We start from the raw sequence: 25980 nt of genomic DNA, 5'->3' as shown, positions 1-25980 counted from the left end.
TGGCAAGAAAATTTGGAAACAAAATGCGTGTGGGAAAAGTGTCTCTTGTGGTAAGATCTCTCACAGAGGAATCCTCCGGTGGGGTGATGCCAATAAACAGAGAGACATTAAAACTATTGAAAGAGAAACATCCCTCTGCAAGCGAAGACGAAGGCATCAGGTTCCAGGGTGACTATATCCCACCAAATGTTGTCCTGTTCGAGAAAATAACAGGAGAGATGGTGTGGAAAAAGGCACTGAAGACTCGAGGAGGAGCCGGCCCTTCAGGTCTGGATGCAAACGGTTGGAGAGTCATCCTCAGCACAAACAAGTTTGGCCCTGTAGCAAGCGATCTCTGCACTGCCATTGCCGCCCTTGCAAGAAAGCTTGCATCCTCTTGCTGCCATTACCTCCAGGCCCTGACGGCCTGCCGCCTTATTCCTCTGGAAAAGAAACCAGGATGTAGACCTATAGGGGTGGGGGAAGTGCTGAGGCGGATCATCGGAAAATGCATAATGGAGATGGTAAAGGATGATGTCAGGGCAGCAGCAGGGAATCTACAAGTGTGTGCTGGCCACCAGGCTGGTGGGGAGGCTGCCATTCACGCCATGAGATTGAAATTTGAGCAGCGTGATTGTGAGGCCGTTCTCCTGGTGGATTCTTCAAACGCATTCAACATACTTAACCACAAGGCTGCACTGCACAACATCAAGATCAAGTGTCCAAGCTTTGCAATGTATGTTGAAAATTCGTATAGGAATCCATCAGACCTCTACATAGTAAACAACAAGGCTCTAAGAGGTGATACCATCTTACAGTCAACCGAGCGAACAACACAGGGGGACCCTGTTGCAATGGCAATGTATGCAATTGGCCTATCAGTGCTCCAACAAGAAATAACATTTGAAACAACTGGGGTCAAACAAGTGGCGTATGCTGATGACCTTACAGGAGCAGGAAAAGTGGAGGGCATCAAAATGTGGTGGGACTTGGTAACATCACGAGGTCCACAAATAGGGTACCACCCAAACGCCAGCAAGTCCTTCCTCATCGTAAAGCCAGAACATTATGAACGGGCAATGGGGGTGTTTGGTGGAAGTGAGGTCAAAATAACTAAGGAGGGCCAAAGACACCTAGGCGCAGTAATTGGCACTACGGACTTCAAGACCGAGTACGTAGCGGGAAAGGTGAATGAGTGGGTTAGTGAAATCCAAGCTCTGTCTGAGATTGCTAACACAGAGCCACATGCGGCTTTTGCTGCATTCACCCATGGAGTCAAGCATCATTGGAACTACCTGATGCGTACTATCCCTGATATCGGACCCCTCCTCCACCCTCTGGAAGAAGCTATCAGTGTCAATTTCATTCCCAAATTAGTGAAACACCCTCACTTAACCCCAGCAGAAAGATCACTTCTTGCACTTCCATCAAGACTGGGAGGGATGGGGCTAACCAATCCAGAGGAGATTGCAGCCACCGAACATCAAAATTCACTTAAGCTCACGGCAGCCCTCACGGACCACATAATAGCACAGTACACAACAGGGGAGGTGGATACCAGTGAAGTAAACAAGATTCGTAGGTCCATTACGACAGAACGACAGCACTGCCAAAATGATAAGCTGCAGCAACTGTTGCTGCAGGTACCAGAAAATTTGAAAAAAGTAGCTTTTGTGCAGGAGGTGGGCGCCTCGAACTGGTTAACTACCTTACTGATAAGGGCAAATGGTTTCAGTCTCAATAAACAAGAATTTTCAGATGCCATTGCTCTAAGGTACAGTGGGCCAGTAGAAGGTTTGCCCTCCCAATGCGTGTGTGGCTCTTCCTATGACGTCGATCAGGCCATGGTGTGCAAGAAAGGGGGCTTCATATGCATGAGGCATGACGAAGTAAGGGACCTCACAGCAAATACAGTCTGCGCGGAATATTAAATCGCGATAGGGCCGACAAACTAAGTTCTCGTGAAAATGAGATCATATGTTGTGAAGGCTGTCCCAGGATGCGAGATGTCAAAACGCTAGGTTTGCTGGCAAGTGGTGACATTTGGCAACTGAGCACGTGTCACGGCTTGTCGTCAGTGCACCTCTGGTAACTGTGGCCGTTTTTTTGTCTCGTTTACGGTGCATTAACCCGACATAGTGTTCATCAGAGATGTCCAGAAGGGTTAGTACAAGAGACCAGCAGTGATTGCATTGTACAAAGCAAACCATGTACTGAGAGAAATTTCGGCTCAGACTGGTGTGGCTTTGCGTGTTGTCCAAAATCTTGCCAAGCGTTTCCGTGAGTTTGGAGAGGATGTGTTACCAGCTCCATTACCTAAGTCTGGTAGGCCTAAATCATTGTCTCCACTGACACTTAAGGTTATTTCTCGACAAGTTCGGTCCAATCCCTCACTCACAGCACGTGAAGTGAAAGAGAGAAACCCCCGTCTTCTGAGTTAAGTCTCGTTACGGTGTGTTCAACAAGCCCTCCACGATGACCTGGGATTTAAGAGCTTTCGTACCCGTCGTAAACCTCTGTTGACGAAGCGACAGAAGGAAAATAGAGTGAAATTTTGCAAGAAACATGAAGTGTGGGATTTAGAGACATGGAGGAGTGTATTGTGGTCCAATGAGGCTACGTTTCCTGTGACTGGGAGCAGTGGAGGGAGAGTGTACCGCCCGCCCCACTTAGACGCACATCTCCCACAGTACACTGTAAAGACTGTTAAGCACCTTGCCTCCCTTATGGTTTGGGCATGCTTTACATATTATGGTGTTGGCGAACTAGTAATCCTCCCTAAGAACCAGATGATGAATCAGTACAACTATCTTGAACTGCTCAGTGATTTCTTACCTGAATCATTTGATGAAGCTAAGGCAAGTCTTTTCATGCAGGATGTTGCTCCATGCCACACTGCTAAAAGTGTCATACAGCGGCTCAAAGACGGAGAGGTACCATTCTTTAATGACTGGCATGGCAGTAGCCCAGATCTTAACCCAATAGAAAATTTTTGGTCCATTGTTAAGCGTCGTCTGCGCGACGCTGACACATCATCAATCCCAAAGCTAGAGGCAGCCATCAAGGATACCTGGGCTAACTTGCCACCTGACCTCTTGCAAAACCTTGCTGACAGTGTTCCTCAAAGGCTAAAAGACTGTCTGAAGCGCAGAGGAAACACTACAAAGTATTAATTGAAATGGTAAGTGTTACTTGACTTTATTTATATAACATAATCGTATATATGCATATTTTTTCAGCACACGATCTTACATGCCGCGCAGACTGTATGTTGAAGGAAATCTGCCGGGATGTCATGGTAGAACCGACCCTCCTTCCATTGGATGGTGAGATCTTCCGACAAAGGACTTCAAATACATCTAACGAAGCCCGTGTTGATGTCAGTGCTCGAGGATTCTGGACGCGGGGACAGCGAGCTTTCTTCGACATCAGGATTTTTGATCCCATGGCCACATGTCACCGTAACCTAGCTCTCGATGCTGCACACAGGAGGAACGACAACGACAAGATAAGGGCATATGGGGAGAGAATTCAAAACGTTGATCAAGGCAGCTTCACTCCTCTAGTGTTCACAACCTCTGGTGGGATGGGACCAAGTGCAAGATGTTTCTACGCCAGACTCGCGGAGTTGATCTCCGAACAGAAGCAGCAGCCCAGAAGTTATGTTACAGCCTGGATGAGATGTCGACTGTCTTTCTCTCTCCTTCGGTCGGCTTTGCTCTGCCTCAGGGGAACGAGAGCTTTTTCCCCTACTCCGACAACTGCTGCAGATATTGACTATGAGGCTACAGTCACTGAATGCCGCATAGATCTGTGGCTCAACTAATTCAACACAGATAGGATAGCTACTTATGTATTAGGATATTTAATATTAAGGTAATAAAATGGCGGCGAAGGTGTGGCTTTTGGGGGAGGCTGGAGGCCACGTTTAAAAAAAAAAAAAAAAAAGTAGTTATTGTATTTGTTGTTAATGTTATTGTTGTAGTAGTAGTAGTAGTAGTAACGTTGCGTGGCGTGGCGGAACGTGTAGCGAGGAGCTTAGTGTTTTTCATCTAAATTCAAGATCGTTCCTGCGGCACCCAGTCCGACTCCAATGAAATCCTACTCGTAAGTGTTTAGTGCATCGTGTGGACCGTGTGAGTGGATATTTGTGCCAATTGTTGAACTTGTGATTCTATCACAGGAGGCGGTAGTGTCGTGAGGATACTCTACAATGCCACACAGTGTATAATTTGAGTGAGTACAGTACCTTGTCCAATGTCCAGCTGCCCACCTCCTCGTCTAACCGGCCAGCCACCCCTGCCCCCCCCCCTCACCCACTGCCCTCCTCACTACAGCCAGTCCTGTTCTCCCTTCACTACCTCACAATGGCCAACATATCTGATATTATTCATGAAAATAATGGATGCCATCTACACAATAGTGTTACACTGTTATGCATTTAAATCTTAGCCAGCTATAAGCTGAGGGAGTCCACATCCCTCCCCCTCCGGCCCGGCCATAAAACGCTGACCATGAATTCCTAAACCAAAACAATCCCCTCCTCTGCTACTCTAACCTCTCCCATACCTTTACCATCTACTCCATATACTCCCCGATACCTCCAGTTCCTACCCCGGAGCAAGTGCACAGGAAAATGCCGGAAAACTGTCCTTGCATTTGTTCCAGCCGGAACCAAAATCGTCGTTGTGTGGGATGCCCGCCCCACTAGAAGTTACAACTTGAGATTGAAGAAGCCAAAACTTCAAAACCTTGTCAAGACAAACTTTTTCGGGGTGAGAGTTGTGAACTCTTGGAACAATCTGCCAGAGAGCGTTGTGACGACACCGAATGTGAGCTCATTCAAGACCAGACTTAACCATCACTGGCGCAGGTACAGATACATCCTGGAGCCAGTACCTGCCCAGTACTTGCCAACAGTGCATAAGACAGACGTGCGGTAATCGGCACGAATGACTTCAAGACCGAATACGTAACTGGAAAGGTAAACGAGAGGGTGAAGGAAATCCAAGCTCTGTCGGAAATTCCTAAGACTGAGCCACATGCGGCATATGCGGCTTTTACCCATGGAGTCAAACATCCTCAAGAAATCCTCGGAAACGCATTTACCCCAACACAGAAAGGTCTCTCCTTGCACTACCACCGAGACAAGGAGGAATGGGAATCAATAACCCGGGATAGCTTGCAGCCACGAAATATTAGAACTCTGTCAAGCTCACGACAGCCCTCACTCGTCACATAGTAGCTCAAAATGCCGCAAATGATAAGATACCAACGATCTACTCAAAATTCGACGTTCCATTACGAAAGAGAAGCAGCACATGCAAAGCGAAAAACTTCATCAACTGATGCAATAACTGTCAGAGACCGTGGAAAGAAGTGGGGGCCTCAAACTGGCTAACAACTCTACCGATAAGAGGAATGGGTTTCAGCCTCATAAACAAGAATTTACAGATGCCATCGCTCTAAGGTACAGTTGGCCAATGGAAGGCCTGCCTGCCCAATGTGTGTGTGGAACGTCTTTTGACATCATCCATGCCACGGTGTGCAAGATGGGAAGTTTCGTTTGCGTGAGGCACGACGATGTAAGGGACTTCACAGCAAATATGTTGAAGGAGATATGCCACAACATCACTGCGGAACCGACCCTTCTCCCACTGGGCGGCGAGTCAGTTATCAACACAACCACCGAAGCCCATTTGGACGTCAGTGCTTGAGGACTTTGGACGAGGGGACAATGAGCCTTCTTTGACATCAAGATATACGGTCCCATGGCCGCATGTCGCCGTAACCTGTCTTTCGAGGGTGCATACAGGAGGAATAAGAATGAACAGAACAGAGGTTATGGAGAGAGAATCCAGAACTTTGACCAAGGCAGTTTCACTCCTCTGGTGTTCACAGCATCAAGTGGGATGGGACCAAGTGCAAGGGATTTCTACGCCAGACTGGCCGAGGTGTTATCTGAACAGAGGCAGCAGCCCAGAAGCTACATTGCAACCTGGTTGAGATGTCGCCTGTCCTCCTTCTCTACACTGCTTTGCCTCAGGGGAACAAGAACATCTGCCTCTAAGCCAACAAGTCACAGACAGACATAGACTATGTGGCAACAGTCACATGAATGTCTCATAGATCTGTGGCTTAACTAACTCAGCTAATGTAAATACTTTTGTATTAGGATAGTTAGGTAATAAAAAGGTGGAGAAGGTATGGCCATAAATAAAAAATAAATTAAGTACGTAGTAGTTGCTGTTGTAGTAGTAGTAGTAGTTGTTGTTGTTGTTGTTGTTGTTGTTGTTGTTGTTGTAGTAGTTGTAGTTGTTGTAGTAGTTGTAGTTGCTTGCAGGAAGGATCAAGAGAAAACATTTAATCTTATCTTAATATTGATAAAACAAAATGTGTTAATATTATTCATAATGAAAATAAACTACAGTATTAATAACTTTCTTTAGCTATTCATCGTTAATTCGATTTATTGTTTACCATTGTTTGTATACTTGCACTGTGTTGTAGACGCACAGTGTAAACTATTGTGAACTTTTATGAAAATTTTTACTGAATAATTTGTTTAATCTATCTAACTATCTCAATGTTTATTGTCCACAGCTGCCAAACTTGTCGTGCCAGGAGCGTCTCATCTGTGAGTTGGTCTCCGAGCCCGACAGCTTCGCGCCCATTGGCCAGATTTTCATGAAGGAGCTGAGGTAAGTCTAGGATCTTCATCAGGTGGTGATACAAGTACATGGGAATTGTAATTAAAATATCTGTGTAACCATCAGCCCTCTCAGTACCTACAGTGTTTGTGTGGCCCCCTACAGGTGTTTACAATGTTTAGCTACTCCCCCCCCCTGATCTTTTTTTATAATAGTGGAGCAGACGGTTAGTGCCAACCATCACCATCAGAGCAGGTGGACGTGCTGCGTCGCTCCCGGGTTGCGTTCAAATTTATTGGCTGTTACGAATGTCAGCCTTGATTTTCACGTTGGGCTCGCTCTAGCTGCATTATCTTGCATTTGTATACTAATATTATTGTTCTGTACACTACGCTTCTTCCCTATCCTATCCTTTTGCCTTAAGTCCCTGCTGTTTGATAATGTCGCGAACCCTGCGGGCAGAGCCACAAGGGGGGCCTTCAGAGGCCTGCTAAGTCGAGACAATAAGGGTGACAACTTTTTCTGTTAGGGCTTCGGCAGTGCTTGGTTCGGCCCCCGTCAGGGGAATATCTGTTCACCCAGCCCTTAGAGCCGTCTCTACTATCCCACCAAGAGGACAGAGGAAGCGGCATCCTTGGGGGTTAGCTGAGGTGGACAGATTAGGTAGGGATCTGAATTATTTCCTTGTGTAGAATTTTTAACTATATAAATGACCATGGCCAAAGTGAGAGTGAAGACCTCCGGAACCCCGACCCAGGGATCTCGGGCTTTCGACAGCATACCCTATGAAAGGCCGAGAATTAAACTGGAAGGGTACGGGATTCGGGAAAGTGACCTAGCATGGATCGGAGACTTTCTTCATTACCGGAAGCAGTGTGTGGTGATTAATGGCACTAAGTTGTCTTGTGTACATGTGACAAGCCGGGTACCACAGGGCAATGTATTGGGACCGTTGTCGTTTGTTTCAAATCATAAATGAAATGCCAGAAGCTATAAACTCCTCCATACGTTTGCAGACGATGCCTAATTATTCAGGGAAATTAAGAACCAAACAGACTGTGAAGAGCTACAGAGAGATCTGTCAGCTTCAAGAGTGGTCGAAGAAACGGAGGTGAAGATTCATTGTCATTAAGTGTAAGAGAAGGCTCCTAGGTGGCGTATCACATGTCCCAACGGGATGAAGAAACTTCATTAAAAGGACCTGAGTGTGTATGATGACAACGAACTCAAGTTCTCGGGCCATTGTGAGAAGGTGAATCAAGCAACTAAACTAGTAGGTCTTATAGGAAGGTCGTTCAGATATTTAAACGGTCCGTCCCTCGTAACGCTCTTCAATAGCGAGGTACTTCCCCGTCTGGAGTACTGTCACCCTGCCTAGTCCCCGAGATATGCTAGGACTGTTAGTTATTTGAAAATGTCCAAAGGAGGGCCACCAGACTGGTGCATGCACTCCGGCACCTCAGTTACCTAGAGAAATTAGAATGACTGCAACTGCCTAGCTTATACTATACACGTGCAAGGGGTTACCTAATTGAAGTTTACAAACATCTCTGAGGGCACTACTCAGTCGAGTGTCCATACCTATTCTTTTTTTTCGCTCCCCAGGCCCCGTTGTGGGTCGTTTGACCTGTGCCCCGGTGGGCTAATTCCCGTAAAAAAAATGGGGGGGGGGGGGTCGAAGTAGCCATGAGTCCAGAAAACTTTTTCGGAGTGATAATTGTAAACTCTTCGGGTAATCTGCTAGTGTGTTGTGATGGCACCAAGCTTGAACTCTTTCAAGACCAGACTTGACCAAAACTGGCGAAGGTAACAGATACAGTCAGTAACCAGTACCTGCCCAGTACTTGCCAAGAGACGTGACCGACCGCCCAAGCTGCTAACAAACTGATCAGTGGCAAAGAGGATAAAAGGAAAGTAAAAGTATAATATGGCCTTAGGTTGGGCTGTGATGGTGGTTAACCATACCAATGCCAACTTTACGGTTACGACACTTAACAACCATATTCACTATACCCACTTGAATGGAAGAGGTGAGGCTCTGACGGGAAGGTGGGAGGGGGAGGACTCAGATGCCCTCTTAGACGGCGTGGGGGAAGGGGAGGGGGAGACTTTTATATCAACAGCGACGGGACCACAAAGACGGTGTGAGGATAGGGAGTGGGTCCGACGTTCGCGTAAACGAGTGGAGGCATCACATTGACTCATTGATAAGGGAGGGACACCGACATCCTCAAAGATGGCGGGGAAAAGCGTAACGTTCCTTTAAAATTCATGTGGGATGAGAACGACTCCAGACTTAGCTGACGAATAAAACGATAATCAATGAGCATGATAACTTGGACGTACCTGAGATGTGGTGTGAATGTCCCACGAAGAGCTGTTGTAACTCACACTCACCTGGAAAAAAGAAAAGGAAAAATACAGTTGAAATGACCTCATGTCTATCACACACACACACACACACCTAAATGATTATTCGCACTTAACTTACAGGAACAACTAAGGCAGAACCAGTGATCTTAAGCATTAGTTTAAGCCAAATGGATTACTAAGAGAACTCTCATTTTCTCCGTCACCTTGAACTCCTATCTCTTTTGTCGGATCACCAGTATGGTTTTCGCCAAGCAAGATCTATTGGTGATCTGCTTTCCTACTGCACCCTCTTTGGTCATCCTCTCTTCGGGCTCGTTTACACGATCAGTTACCACGTAAGGTGGTCGAGCACGCTTCGGGTCAGTGGCGAAGCATGGTGTCGGAGCAGGGTACTGACCACTGTTTAGTGGACTGTGAGTTTACAGTTCACGGAACTGCCACACCGTCCTCTGCACTTGCCCCAGACTTCTTCGATACGGCTATCATTTTCAGCTCTTTTCTGTACTGACTGAGTAATGTGTTTATTTTCTTCTTCACAATATCAAGTGTGCACATAGGATTTACATTTTTCACATAATTATACAGTTCCCCATAAGCTTTACATTTTCGTTTCTATTTTTGTAACCATCACTTCTGACCTGCCATAGACATGGCCGGTCCCAAAACAGTTCAATAAGTTGTAACGTTAACGTCTTTGTCCACTCAAATGGTGGCCTTGACTCCGGAGGGTCACTGGTGGGAGGTGTAGGCGACGGCACAACGTCCATCGTTGCTTTTAATTTGCGCGTTTGTGTGGTGTGGCAGTGACCCACGTAGGTGGCCACGCAACTATTAGGCTCCGCCTCCCACACGTACAGTAACTGCCCGGGAAGGGTTGGTGGTTCAGAGTGTTGCCGTCTACACGATCACTGCCCGAGCACGGCTTCGTTACCATGCTTCGAAAACATGCTCCGAGACTGATCGTGTAAACGAGCCCTTAGGGATTATGGGGAAATTTTCTTCGTGGCCCTTGACATCTATAAAACATATGACAGGGTATGGCGCAAGTCTTTGCTTCCTAAACTTCCCTCTTATGGTTTCTCTCCCCCACTTTGTTCTCTAATTCCTAGCTTCCGTGAGAACCGATCCACGGCAGTTGTTGTCGAAGGATCGATCTCTCGCTCTTTCTCTTCCAACAGTGGTGTCCCACAGGGTTCTGTTCTTTCATCTACTCTCTTCCTTCTTTTTATCAATGATTTACTTCACCCTACGACTAATTCTGTCTGTTCTTACGCTGATGATTCTACTCTTCACTGTTATTCACATTTTTTATAATCTTTTTCTATTAAAATTCGGTCGCGGGTCAGTCATCAATAATCACCTTTCTTTCTCCTCTTATCCCCCTCCCCTTCCCAGGCCCGTTGTGAGTCGATGACCTGTGCCCGTTTAAGCTGTCCCCCACATGAAAAAAAAATCAGTATGTGAAAAACACAACAGTAGTAGTACAAGTAGTTACCTTGTGCTGGCGGTCGCGGAAGCCCTGGCGCCGTACAGGGTCACCTCCTGACACCATCCTCACACTTTTCTGACACCTCATGGCACTTGACACCTTGCTGTACTCTTTGACACACTTTACACCTTGTGATAGTTCAAGACACATTTCAACACTTTATGATATTAATGACACTTTACTGACACCTTACATCAATGGCACTTTACGACACTGTCAGACTTCACAGCACTTTATAACTTTTCGACACCGTAAGACACTATTGTATGTTGTTTGGACACTTTATAACTATTCGAGACTTCGAGGACTTTATAACACTCTGAAACTATATGGCTTTTACGGCATTATAGAACACTGACACTTTAGGACACATCATGACACTTTAGGCCGTTAATTCTTTCGGTCCAGGACATTGACACGAAGACGCTTCATGAAACTTTGACACCTTAGGGCACTTACATAACTCTTTACAACACTTCATGACACTTTGACACCTTAGGGCACTTACATAACGCTTTACAACACTTCATGACACCTTAAGACACTTCATGACACCTGACACTTAATAGCACTTTCATTGTGCACCACGTCTGATGACAATTTAAAATAATTCGACTTAATGACACTTTATCAGACCTGCTAGCACTTACTAGCGCTTTATAAAACGTTTAGAGGTAATTTCTGAGAACAGCATTACCACCATTTTTTCCACCGATGTATTTTAATTAGGTAAGTTTGTATGGTTGGTTAGGTAAAGTTCTATTAGGCTATAGTAAATCTCGTCTCTTATAATACTATACTTACTACAATAATAAGAACATCCGTGGAAAAAATAAACGAAATCGAACTCTTTCTGGTGGTAGTGGTGTTCTTAGACATTACCCTTTTGGATATTATATGAATCATTGCGACATAAAATGACACTTTACACTAACACCTTATGCCACTTTACAACACTTTACGTTACTTACGAAACGTTATGCTTACATACTGTAGTGATCACTTCTCACGAATGAAAATTTACGACAAAGTCACTTTCTGAAACTTACGACAACTTTGAGACACTTATAATTATTTTACGTCGCTTACAAACACTTTGTGACACTTGCAAACACTTCACGACATATACAAACACTACTACACTGACAAACACTTGACGATACTTTGCAGTCTTCGTCAATTTTCTTATAATCCGAAATCGCGAAACGAGGCAGATTCAAGACTTGAGTAAAGCGGCCAAACCTCGTCCCATTGTTATAACAGACTGAGTTAGGTCGTGTTTTACTCGTTCGTTTCTCTTTACGTGTAACTTTAGACATCTTTGTCTTTATATGTTCTAATTTTAATGTATAAGGCAATGTATTACACAAGATTATATTCCAATATTTAAGTTCGTATAAAGTCTCATATTTGGATGATTGAGTTTGATGTATTGAAAAGCTGTTCCTTAACCCTCGAAACACTTACGTCATCGATGTCTGAAAGTGGTGTCAATCAAATGGTGACGAAGAGTATCCAGAACTGTTCATATTGTTTATCTCATTTTATTTTATTTAAAAACAACAACAAAAAGGGTAAATAAACAGAAATAAGATAAATCGTATTAAACATAACAAATAACGATATAACACATTTTATATTATTTTCTTATTCCGAAAGTCAACGCTTTCGAAGGCGTGCGTGTTCAGAACGAACAACCCAGACCACGACTACAAAAAAGCTACCAACAATCTCCACACATCTGTCTGGTATATTGTGTGGTTTGATATTTTAAACAGACTACAGACAAACCAAAGTCAGTCACCTTAAACGTAATTCATGACAGGTGTTCAAAGACAAAGTTAGGCGTTTCTTAATTCACTTAATTTACCTGTGTAATTAATCAAACTATTAACTACTGTAAGGCAGTTTGTAGCAGTAGTTTACCTTGTGATTGCCAGTAGTATCAAATATCATGAGGCCGGTAGGGAAGGGAAAAATCCTTATGGATGTCAACATATCTTTCGGCACTAAACTGTCCCTAAATCTCTGTGACATCCCTGACGTCGTGGCGAGTCATGCACCCCCTCACATTCACCCTCACTCGGCTGCTCCTTTGTTCGTTATAGTTATACTGCGCCAATCATATCTGCGTAAAATAATGTAGACCTTATCACGTAGTTCTATTCTTCAACTTCATGTCAATTTATGATTTGTTATTTACTGCAAGTTATGAGGGATTTCATAAAGTAATTTGACAAACAGTTTACTAAAATTAACCAAGTTACAGGTTGCAAACATAACTTTACGGGTATGCTACATTGTGTTGTTTCGGCGCCACACATGGATTCGGCCATGGGTGTTGGACGATTTTTTTTTTCTTTTGGTCGGTGAACAGTACTCTTGACACAAAATTCCTCCTTTTTATCAATATACCTACACTGTCAATGCTCGATGCTAGAATATCCGGTGATTATTAAAACATTTTTTATCAAATTTTAACATTTCGACCACAGATCCTTTGATCAGCATGTCAAAAACTGCCTGTACTGATGTTTTGAGTAAAATAATTTTTTTGGACCCCCTAAAATATTATTGTATGTACCACTGATGATTTAACTTTATAAATGTCTATCTCTTTGTCCCTATCTTTCGACATGTCCGATGAGTAAACAATAAGAAGCTTTACAATGAAGACTCTTGTGTCCACAGATCGACTCATGGACCAGTGGAGATGACCTCAGACTCTCTGATGTGGCGCTACATGACGGCCGCTCGCCAGGGTTTTACTTCTCCTATTGAGGGCTGTGCCGTTGCTTACCCTAAATGTCCTCTGGCGGCAGATCGTATCCTGAACATGCCCGTCCTGAAAGTATGGCAGTATATTTCTTCAAAGTTGAACTTGCAACTCATATAAACACCCAATTTAGTGATATGTTAGTGTTAAAAACAAATGGGGCAGTAAACAGGGAGTTACATTAAACTTTGGAGAACCAAGATGAGTGAAATTCATAAAATTAGAATATGATACTGTACTTTCTTTTAGGGTGTTCAACGTACGTTCCTCGTTGTTGGGGTATGTTTGGAATAATGATCAGTCAACTCACCTTTCATAACTTCTGGTGATACGTAAGCTAGTGATATGTCATTACTGGGCATCAAATTTATAGGTGAGACAGTGTGAACTGTGGTATCCATTTGTAAATGTGTTTAAATCTAAGATATTTAGCGTTTGGTTATTACCACATTGTTTATACACCAATAGTAACCAGATCAGAGAATTACAACACTAATGAATATTTTGGCCAAAAATGTTTTAAGCGTTGTATACAATAAAATACTTACATGGCAGCATATATTTACAATAGTCTACATACCGTATATGAAGCATCAATGGGCGTCCTCTCGAGGATGCAGCATAATTTCAACTATTTGCTCAATAAACCTACTAAAAGATGAGAAAGCTCAATAACTGGTGGAACTAAAATGAGAATTTATACCGGTTTAAACATATCAAGTCTAGCTGTTATTATATCAGATAATTACGTTATTCAATTGAGTTCCCATTAACATTTAGTAGCTTTGGGTTATTTGCTCACATGCTTACAAGACTGGAGGAGGTCCCCAATACCATGTGTGAAGCTTCAAATGTTTTTTTTTTTTAACCTTTCTATGCATCTTTTCAGTTATAGTTGTTCACCCAGGTGTGGTCGTTCGTCTTCCAAGCATTTTGTAGTAATTAGGGGTTTTGACAGATCACTTGTTAGACTTCACATATTTATTGTTGCTCATTTAGTAATGTTACAATTATTTATTGTAACTCATTTTGTGGGGCGTTGCGTGAGACAGTATCGAACCCGCCTGGGTTTCAAGAATCCGTTTTCTATGGTCTCATGCTCTACAAAATGGTGTAGACGAAAACGTCATTGATCGTCATTATCCTACTGAAATTCCAATGTGTCTAGGTTTCAAGGGGACAGAAAATGCCAATATTGGACGTAAGACAGTGAGCAGCAGGCCAAAGCAAAGTTGAGTGTTCATACTTTGGTCAGACTGACCTAAGGACTAAAAACCCTTCAAGGGGACTGACCCTCCCTCACACCAGCAGCCAATCAGCGTCCAGCGAGCCTCTGCCACGTGGTTTAATGTTTACAATGTAGCCTGCCACGTGGTTTAATGTTTATAATGTAGCTTCTGTCATGTGGTTTAATGTTTATGTCTCGCGTGCTTATAAATCTGATGTATTTTGTGCTTAACATTCGTGAATAGTGAGTGTCTCAGATACTGTAGTGATAATATAATCAGCCAATGGTGTCTGGATATTTACCGAACCGAAGCGTAAGAGGAGTGCGGAGACGTGACAACAAAGAGGAAAAGGAACAGAGGTGAGGCGTATAAACATGAGTTGTTAGTACTGAAGTAATTATTTAACATAATTGTTATATTCATGTTAATACACCTTTTACTTTGTACCATTTATGTGTTTATTGCTGCATTTGTGACCATATCTTCTCCTTTACATAAAAAAAATCACAATCATAAGCTGTTAAAATTCCTACAAAATGAGATATTATTCACTAAATCAAACAATATTTGGTGATGTTATGGATTTTTCCATGTTCAAAAATCTTTGATGCCTTGATTTCTCCTTTAAAAAAATGTAGCTCGTTATTGTCTGACGCAGCGTCTCATAATTATAACATTGTGTTTATCAGGGAAAATTGACTGTATGTATAGTACATGCTTTACAATCTGTGTTATATCCTGCCAAGTAACTTAAGATGTATTGTTGTTTGAGTTTCTTTTTAATTTTATATTTGAAGGTTAACAGGTCATGTCAGCCACATATATAATACAGACAGGCATCCTTAACTCTGTACAGTTTCTCGCTCCAAAAGGTATCTTTATGGAGGGGTTCGGTGGGTTTCAAAATGAACACCGAGAGTCCGAGAATCCCGTGGTGTCGGTGGGGTTGTCATAAACCTTCATACGTTGTCACATTCTGTCTGATTCACAAAATTGTAAAGATATTTTTGGGGAGTGATTGTACTTTGGTTTCCATTTTTTTTTGTCGTATCTGGAAAAGGTTTTAAATACCTCTCCATGAGTTGTTATCCTCAAAATTAGAACTTGAATACCTCACGTCTCTATACGTTAAAGAGATAATGATCAATGTTCTTGGTCTATGGCTGTGAAGTCATAATTATAGCTCAATGTAGCCTACACTTTTCAACTACAGTATAAACCTGTAATAAATGTGTTAATGTCCATTTTCATGGAGGTGAAATGCTAAGTTATTCATTTCCAAGCTGTTCAGGTAGAAACGATTGGATTGTTACCCTTTAAAAATTTTATTTTCCTGAAAGTCCTTGGTAATACTTTTTGACAACTGGTACCATAGGAGTTTGTTACACCATTAATCTATAATGGTATCCACTGTAAATAAGCACAAAAATGGTTTAAAAAAAATTCCCTTCGTGAACACTCAGTTAAGCAACTCCAGTATTCCCAATGTAGTGGGATAATTCTTGTAAGGTGCGGTAGAAATCCACATATCCTAAGTGAACTGTTCCTTAGAATTACAGAATTAGTATGTTATAGATATCTACGAGTCCCCTCTGTGTTACTGTATGTACCTTGTGTGCCCTTTGCATATTCAGTAAGCTCTTATTGTACTTCAAAGGCAATATATGTTCTTGCAAATGTGAATTCTCTCTACAGGGTGCCCATTTTGTATAGGATCCTGTTAAAAGCTGAGATGTGTGTAACCCATTTCTTTACCTTAAAATGTTCCAAACCAAAGAACACTCCTGTCCTTAAGCTTTTAACCCGAAACCTATCTTAACAATCTCAAATTTGAATACCAGTACTGATGTGATAGTGTATACTGTCCAGTATACAGTTTGCATTCATCAACTCTGAACAAGCTGCTTGTTACCTAGCATTGTTGGTACAGTATAGTAAAAGAGTCTATAAATACATTATACTAGAAGCTGCTGCTTCCTCACTGGTAAAGCACCACTGCCAACACTATCCTTTCCTGACTCATACATTTAAGATATTTCTACAGTCAACATAACTTTGCTTAGGCATTCTTCTCAACACAAATTTTAGGTAAGCTATATAAGTTTTACAGTAAACATGATTTTGCTTGAGTAGACTAGTGCAAAACTGTAGCTGAAAATTATCAGTGATTAGTGTAACCATAGAAGTTTGTGGGTCACAAGTGTGTACATGTGTGCTTTGAGATGTGTAGATACGAGACAGGATGATCATAAGTTTACATAACGATGTGATAATAATGTAACCAGTTCCCAGTCACATCCTTTAGTTATTGTTATTCCAGCTCAAACACCATGAGCAAGAAATAAAATTAAAATGTGACTATTAAAGTTCTGTTTAGTCTTGAATTGAACAGTTTTGCAGTATAATAAAAGGATAATGTGTTAATTAAAAGAATAAAATAACTGGCAACTATTGTGCAACTTACTGTGGCTTCAAGCTTGTGAATATAAAATGAAGAGATAAATAAGTTACAGCCAAAAGGCAAAGTGGGAAGAAATCCCCAAACAAATTGAAGTGCTATATTGCTGTCTTCATTGAACCCCCTTTCTGATATTTGATGGCCACTAACGGACAGAAGCTTATAATTGAGTTGCTACCTGATTAGGAGATGCAAGAATTCTGGATATTAATACTCAAGGGTCAGTTCCAATGGTTATTTGGGCCTGTGGATATGTGGACTTCTACTCTATATACATTTTATAAGGGTAAAAATAATACAGGTACTGTTATATGAAAACAACTCCAGGATCTATGCTCTGAGGGAACTCTTAATCCAATGTGTAGACGAGTAAATTGTCACTTGATAATGCTTAAGTACTGTACCAGTCAGGGCATTATTACTCTTTACATCTATGTATGGTACCAGAGTGCTAGTACCATCATCTATGACTAAGAGAAACACTAACATAAAATAAGCACTGAAACAAAGAGTTTTCTGTGCTGCACTAGTACATGTTGAATTAAAGGCCAGTATACCTGTACAGTATAACTAAACTGTGGATGTATTATCTTGCCATTAATTAAATAACATTTGATGTAATGGTGTGGGCATTTATGTGATTCAGTGAAGTATTACTTAGCACATCAAATACTTCCTAGACTATCTAATATATTCCTGTAATGTTAATCCAAGCTGTTGCCATAAGGAACCTTTCTAACGGCCTATAGTATTTTACAAACCTATTGACAATTTTTAGTCAGCAATTTCTCTGTAGAGTTCTTCTGTCACCTTATAGTTGTTTTAGAATTCTACTTTTATATAGCAGTGCCAAAGAAGAAAGAGGAAATTGTCACTTAAAGTTTTTAATAATATTTAATGTTGTGTCCATGCTAGGATGTGTGGCATATTAACATAGCCAGTGAAATTTATATCTTGTTTTATGTTGTTTTAAAGATTGCATTGGATTAGATGTGTATGGTGCTGTATGCCTCTTAAACAAAAATATTGGTATTATTATCGTTTTGGTCATCCAGCTAAATTTGGGGGAGTCTGCGCCCCCCGGTTAGGTTAGGATGGTTAAGTTAAGTTAGGGTGGTTAAGTTAGGTTAGGTTAGTTTAGTTTGGATATTTAAATACAGGGATGACCAAAATTATAATTTTACAAAAATATTTTTATCATATAGTGGTCAACAAAGTTGGTAGGGAATGGAGAAATGGTTGTGTGAGGCCATATGATCCATAACTCAAAACCCATTCCAAATAAAAGTTTGTATGTAAATTCATCAAGTGGTGAAGGATACTACTGCCATTTCAAAGTTTTCATTAGCTACCTCTTCAGTTGAATGTTGATAAAGAATATTCATTTTGTGCTGAAACTAATTTTAGGGAATATGAACCCTTGTCTGTTATTCACAAATGCATCTTAAAGTTCCAGGTGAGCGAAATAAACTTGTTTCCCAAAAGTTGTAGTCAAGAGTTGGTGGTACAGCAGAAACAAGCGTATCTCTCACTGCTGTATATAGGGGGTCCCTGGGTTACGAATGGGTTCCATTCCTGGGGACGTTCTTAAGTCGAATCACATGCTATGTGCATACCGTACTTACAGAACAATTATTAAAATCCCACTATATCATTGCCTAAGTCCTTATATACATCTAAAATCACTTAATTTAAGACAAAAGAAGAAATAGAATGACAAAATACTGTAAATGAAAGTAAAAAATAAGTCATCAGGTAAATAAAATAATGTAAATTTCAAGTTTAACCCCGTTAATATCGGCGGGCGTTCGTAAGTCAGGGACCCCCTGTCAGGGGTTTGAGTCCTGGCCTGAGACACATGTGAGAAGGGTGTTACCCAGTGTGACACTAACAAATATCACAGGTTTCCTTATGTACCAACTCTGGACAATAAAGGTCGTAATAATGTACACAGTACAGGTAAAGAACAAACAACTGCCTGAAGGGCTAGTAACCTTATAAAGTAAAACTCCAGTTTGGTTGATTGTAGTTTGAGATTTTTAGATTGTTTAGTCAGGTTCAGAATTACAGAGAAAAATATTAAGTATATTTATCTAAGAATATTGATGTAGACTTGTAGTTATAAACATTCTCTTCTTCTAGGTGTGTATATTTATATTAAACTTACCTATCATTAAAGTTGGCTATTTATTATCCTAAAAATAAAATGGTACTGTATGATATATTTTATTAACTGAATACGTACAGATTCACAAATCTTTCTGCATAAACACATAAACAGTTACTGACTAGAAGATACTCTTGGACTAGATAACGAATGACTAATAATATTGCTTGTTTACTACTGCACACTAAATCAAAACCAACCAATTATTGTGCCTCAAGTTCTCATACTCTACTGGGCCATCTCTGGCACTATAGAAGCCTCACGCACGGTACCAGAAAAAGCCCGAGCACAATCACTATTCTTTGGGAAGAGGTTAAAGTTAGGTATCACTGAATGGTGCACTTAGATTACAAATATGAGTAACAAAAGGAAATAAGTCACTATAGGTACAGTACCATACAGGCAACAATGAAAACTAGTCATACTGCTATTTTATGTGTAAGGAGGTGTACCCAAATTTACTTCTTAAGCAATTAGAAAATACTGTTTTGAAAAATAATTGGAGGCTTCACCTGTGGAAAACAATTACATCACTGACTACTGTACCTGATGTTTTATGTTCAATCTACAATTTTTTTTTCTTATTTTTATTTTTACAAAGTGTAAAACTATTCAGTGAATATTTGTATATAACCAGAACAGTATTATCATTATTCTACTCAAAGTTACATACTGGCATTAAATGAAAACTGACACAATCTATATATACTGTATATTGTATGAGACCTGTTATACTACAGTACAGGTACTGCCTAGCTACAGTATACGATATGGCTGACTTTCAGATTTTTCTGCCTATACTGTACTGTATATTTCTAGATTGATTTTTAAAGATTTCTTCCTTTAACAGAAAATACTAAGCTTGTCAATTTTTTTCAAGATTCACATATGGTAAATGTACAATCTGCTTCAATAAAACTCATAACAATCCATTAATGATAATCATGAAAACATTAAATATTGTGGATCTACAGTCTTCCACAGTTTGCTATTCCACTAAAATAATTCAAAGAAACTTTTCTTTATAAGTTGACAAACACAAATGCAGGAACTGTTTAACAAAATGTTTTAGGTATTATAGAAAAAATAATACCTGAATGTATGTTGTGAATTAAAAATGAAAAGTAACTGGGATGATAACTGACCTGGACATTTCTAACTTGCTACCAAGGTTAAATGCAAAATCATTCATTAATATATACGGTAATACACTGTAAGTATCAAGTACCCATGGAAAGGCTTTGCTACATTCATCATGGGCAGCAGAAACAATACTCACCTACAATCACCATACAACCTTTAACAAGAAAATCATATCATAACCGCAGAGGACTTAAATATATAAACTATATGTAATGTATATTAATCCTGGCTGATAGACGACAACCATTACAGAGACCTTCACTCACCTTGAGATGTTGTTCTATTAATAGCTAATGGAAGAAATGCTTAACAAATCCTCTCCCCTGACTGAAATCTCCTGATAATCTGGAATCAACTTGAATATTTGCTTCTCACTTTCAAACAATCAGATAAATATTACAGAACATGGTCATCAAATTTACTCTTAGAAAATTTTCCAATACATACAATTTATAAGATTTGCAAGTGGGAGAAAGATTTCTCTTGGTAGTCTGTAGTCATGCATAGCCTGGGCATTTGCACTGTTGAAAATATAAAACCCCTATGTGGAGACTACAAATTACTGTGGATTCTGGAATAGCAGATAAGTCTGACAGGAAAAAAGTTAGTCACTGGATGTCACTTCTTACAAAAACAGTACATGGTATCCTTCAAAACTAGAACACAAGTCTACCTATTCAAGTTCTTGTTTGGTGAAGTGATAGGTTGTGCACAATGCCCTCACACAGCAATATTCCTGGTACTTCCTACAACTTCTTATACTAGTATATATAATTTAAATTTATAACGATATCAAGAATAAGTACTGTACATACAGGTGACGATGCACTGTCAAGTTAACAAGTGCAGCCGACAAATGTACATATCATTATGACATTCTGTGAGAGTACATGTGATTATTACTGTATTAGATGAGCATTATTAAATACTATGGGATTTATGCAAGAAACAAACTTTTGCACAACCATAGATGATTTCTTGATGCAGTTGAAGCTATTTAATATATTAAACTACTTAAATCTCACATAAACTCTCCCATACCATCTTACATTAAAAGTAGTGATGAATGTCATCATTACGGTACTTTTACCAGATTGTGAGGCAACTGAAAGACATACATGCACAATAAAAACAACCAAGTAGATTTTGTGAGCTCCTTGGTGTCTTTTAAACCTGAAGGTGATTTTATAATTGAGCAGCTAATATACAGTATTTTTTTCCTTGAAATTTACCAATGATTTACAGATAATGAAGGAAAGTTCTTGACAGATCCCCCCAAAAATAATATATATTCTTATTAGTTTTCGTGAAATACTTCATTTGTGTATTTATATAATATTTTGAGTCACTACTAATGCAAATTTTAATATATGTAGCAGTGATCTTGAGGATCAAGCGTCCCTCTGCTGGATGACTGCTTCAGTACATACAAGTGATTTAATGCATTAAGCAGGGCGGAGGTGCATGCATAATCTTTCTAAAATTCAGCAAAAGAGAAAATATACAGAGAAATGTATCTAGCATGCAAGAGGCCATGATAACCAGGTAAAGTAACTTTATTTATATTCTGCCAACACTTGTACAACCTATGATGAAAGTTTGTGTTTTACAATCAAGATAAATCTATTATTTTTTATATGTAGCAAATATGAAAATATTTATCAGAGCTGTCATCAGTCAATCACCTCTTGCCTCACCATTGGAAAGGTGTGCATAATATTCAAGCCAGAACATATTATCACAGAGTTAACCATACAAATAGAACGACATTCTCTTTGTATATTGAAGCACTCGACATCTTGCTTATACGTACATATACTTGATTACATACACTGAGGATCACAATCACAAGATAATTAACTGGTGTTTGAGGAGACCCTCGGTCCTTGCTTTGATTTACAGTGCAATAGTGATTTATGGTCGGAGAATAAAAAGGGTCACTATCTTCAACAACGTTTGCTCGGGTAAGCATATACTGTATATGTATATATATATATATATATACTGTATATATATATATATATATATATATATATATATATATATATATATATATATATATATATATATATATATATATATATATATATATATATATATATATATATATATATATACTGTATAACTAATGCATATTAGTGTTCACTTTACAACTAAACTGGACACAATTAATGGACATACAGTACAGTTCATGACATCCACAATAGGGAATTTCCTATATGATGTTCATCTGTAACATATTTATTTTGCCACTAGCCTTCTTATAAACGTAAACTTGTTTCACTCTTTATTTGAATGCAATTGTTCAGTGTCTTCTTTTGTGGCTGTGGTGGATGGTTGTGTGGGTGTACTGTGTGCAGGCGTCTCGTCCTTAGTTGAAGATTGTTGTGTGGTCTTAGGCTGTGGCTGCTGCTTGGATGGTGCAACGTGTTCTTCTTTGTCTTCTTCCTCTTCTTCTTCCTCTTCTGCTTCTTCTTCCTCTTCCTCCTCCTCTTCTTCCTCCTGCTCTTCTTCTTCTTCTTCTTCTTCTTCTTCTTCTTCTTCTTCTTCTTCTTCCTCTTCTTCACTTTCTGGTTCCTGTTCCTTTTCTACGTTAACTTTTTTCACTTCTTGTTTTTTCACTTCTTGTTTTTTTACTTCTTGTTTAACCTCCTCCTCTTCCTCCTCCTCTTCATCTTCTTCTTCTTCTTCTTCTTCTTCTTCTTCTTCTTCTTCTTCCTCCTCCTCCTCTTCCTCCTCCTCCTCTTCCTCTTCTTCCTCCTCCTCTTCTTCTTCTTCTTCCTCATGCTTAACATGTTTTACAGCCTTCTGACTTTGTAGTTGGGTAGCCTCGCTCTTTAAAAATCATTAATACATACATTATGTGAAAATAAAATGAGCACATTATTATAACACATACTATTTACTGGTAAAATAAAAATGTCTCTTTAAAGATTTTCCAAAACACAATTATTTTAACCCTTTGTGTATGGTGTCGCCTCTTAATTGAATAAAACCATCTGATATCCCAGAAGTTAAGTGGTTAATGTGCAGAATGCAAATCCATTGGAGTAGCAAGAAAATAATGATTGAATTTACATAGAAAACAGCAAGTACAGTACTGGTATACGGTACAGTCAACCCTCGTTAAAACGGACCCCTTTAATCCGGATATCGGATAAATCGGACGAAATCTGAATTAAGCGAGGGACTGTCCGTGTCAAATTTCTGGTTCTGGGATTGTCCGATAGATGGCGCGCGCGCGCCAGACCGCCAGTCATTGTTGACTTAGCGCCATATTCGAGTATCAGTGTTGTGTTGCCCTGCAATTCTTGTTGATATTTCAGTGATTAGGCATCTTTCAGCCTTGTATTTTACATCACGTCTTCAAGGGGGAGTAATATGCCGAAGAGGAAGTATGTGACCCTTTCTGTGAACCAGAAACTGGAAGTTAGAGGCTGGTGCTTCGGTGGCTAGAGTTTGTGACGAGTATGGTGTTAAAAAGCAAACAGTTTCGGACATACACAAGGCTAAGGACAAACTCACTGCATTTTCTTTGAAATATAATGCAATATTATGCAATATTAACCCCTAAATCGGTTAATTCGGACAATCGGCTAAAACAGACATCCTTCCCCCCTATTAGTCCGTTTTAACGAGGGTCGACTGTATTTTGACAATCTGTGCTTTGGCAAATTGACAAAAACTGTCACTGAAATTTGAGTTTAGTAGGATCAAAGCACTCAGTAATACACATACTCTATACAGTATACAACTCCTCCTCGACTTACGACCAACTCGACTTACGACCACCCGCACTTACGACCTGCCTCAATCGTACCAAAATTTTGTCAAATTACGTATTTTCGAGTCCCAACGTCAGTGTACTGACAAAATTTTCGTTTGTAATTCACTTTAAAATGGCTGGCAAGCTTAAAAGTGAGAGTTTTGTGGTGCAGAGAAGAAAAAGATACACCCATTTTAGATTTTCTATGTATTATTTAAGCATTTTCGACTTACGACCATTTCGACTTATGACCTGGATTTGGGTCCCTAACCCCGTCATAAGTCGGGGAGGAGCTGTACTGTACTCAAGTTTGAAATTATTAAACAGGTCATTCCTACAAACATCAAATATAATTCTTGAAGTTTTGTTGATTTTCCCAAAGGCACAGAAGCCACAGGGTTTACCAGTCATTTTATTAGTATATTCAAAGTTTATATACCTTTGTACTCTACAAATGAAACAAAACTTTTAGTGAATATCCCAAAGCTGTGAGCCACAACTAGACCCTCAGCATGACCAAATGTACTACAGGTTGACAATCCCTTATCCGAAATCCTTGGGGCCAGAGGCATTTCGGATTTCGGAATTTTTCGGTTTTCAGAATTTAATTTTTTTGTTCAATGCTCTGAATGCGACGCTCAGCAATGCTATCTAGGTATGTTAATTCCTAGCCAATTTGCCAGGCCAACATACAGGCAATTAAAACATCTAATAATTACTTAATAAGTAATATTAGGAGGACACGTCGCTACCTGGCATTTAATTGCTATTTTGAAAGTCCTTCCCTCAACCAGCCTCCATGCACACTGCGAAGCACATCTCTTGCCGGCGATTCAGCTATAAAACACACAAAGGGAAGCTCCGCGAATTTGTGTTCTAATTGCTGAAATACTCACCTCCGCAAGGATATTATATATGGTATTTGTACTTAATAGCACAGTGATGAAGTAGAGTGACTTTTATTTTGTTATGTCTCAATTATTGTATTTGGGACATTTTCTTATACGACTTTAGGTCAGCATGGCGACCAAAACACATTTCTTTTGTGAGTCGTTTAGATCGTTGTGACTATTCCTTGCCTTTAAGTCACTCAATTTTTTTTTTTTAAGCCCACCCGGGCATAGATCACTGACCCACATCAGGGCCTGGGGGGGGGTCGAAAATGTTATAATAATAATATAATAATAATAATAATGTTATTATTTTATTACATTATTATTGTTATTATTATTATTATTATTAATTTTATTATTATATTTTATTATTACTACAGTATTACCCCGCTTTACACGGTTTCACTTTCCTCAATTTCTGATTTCTCATTTGATTTCTCATTTACACGGTACCTTGCCAGAACCGGACTTGGACTTTCACTTTCCGCGGTGCATCTACTCATATACGTGGTGAAGTATAATTTTATTTTTTATTTTTTTTTATTTAGCTCATAAAATTCATACAAATTACCCTGCCAGAATATAATTTACATTGCTGGAATTCTTACAATATGATGATCATTTTGAATATAAACATCATGGATTTTGCATTAGACATACAAATTTTAGATCTAATGTAATAATTTGGTTTACACAAAGCAAATATTTTATCGTTAGTGCAAAATATATGAAGTTTACATTCAAAATATTCCCTGACCTGCAAGGAATCTAGAAATGTCAATTATATTATCCTAACTTTAGTCTGGGTTATTATTTATTACTAAAAATGTAAATATACTATTTTCTCCCAATCGCTTCTCTGGTAGGGAGGGAAGGTGGGGGGTAGGAAGGGAGGGAGGGCGGAGGTGGGGTATTTTGATTGACAGATAGTGTCCTTGAAGAATATTTCTTTGTTTATTTACTGAAGATATTTGTTTTAGCTCATAAAATTCATACAAATTACCCGGCCAGAATATAATTTACATTGCTGGAATTCTTACAATATGATGATCATTTT

At 39.8% G+C, this 25980-nt stretch overlaps 2 protein-coding genes across 13 annotated transcripts in view; one reads left to right on the top strand and one right to left on the bottom strand.

Annotated features, from left to right (window-relative positions):
- Window positions 1-16750, top strand: part of LOC121874901 — a 31059-nt gene extending 14309 nt beyond the window's left edge. Inside the window, exons 4-5 of the mRNA XM_042379240.1 lie at window positions 6583-6680; window positions 13183-16750. Of these exons, the coding sequence (XP_042235174.1) occupies window positions 6583-6680; window positions 13183-13387 (303 nt within the window). The 3' untranslated portion in view covers window positions 13388-16750. The remainder of the gene's footprint in view (window positions 1-6582; window positions 6681-13182) is intronic.
- Window positions 16751-19167: 2417 nt separating this feature from the next.
- Window positions 19168-25980, bottom strand: part of LOC121874898 (glutamic acid-rich protein-like) — a 116809-nt gene continuing 109996 nt past the window's right edge. For all 12 annotated transcript variants that reach the window (XM_042379234.1, XM_042379236.1, XM_042379237.1 and 9 more), the window contains one exon: window positions 19168-23099. In XM_042379234.1, the coding sequence (XP_042235168.1) occupies window positions 22545-23099 (555 nt within the window). In that variant the 3' untranslated portion in view covers window positions 19168-22544. The remainder of the gene's footprint in view (window positions 23100-25980) is intronic.

Source organism: Homarus americanus, unplaced genomic scaffold (assembly GCF_018991925.1).
Source record: "Homarus americanus isolate GMGI-L3 unplaced genomic scaffold, GMGI_Hamer_2.0 scaffold56009, whole genome shotgun sequence".
Lineage (NCBI taxonomy): Eukaryota > Metazoa > Arthropoda > Malacostraca > Decapoda > Nephropidae > Homarus > Homarus americanus.
Note: the sequence above shows the minus strand (reverse complement) of the source record. Positions and strands in the feature narration are given on the sequence as shown.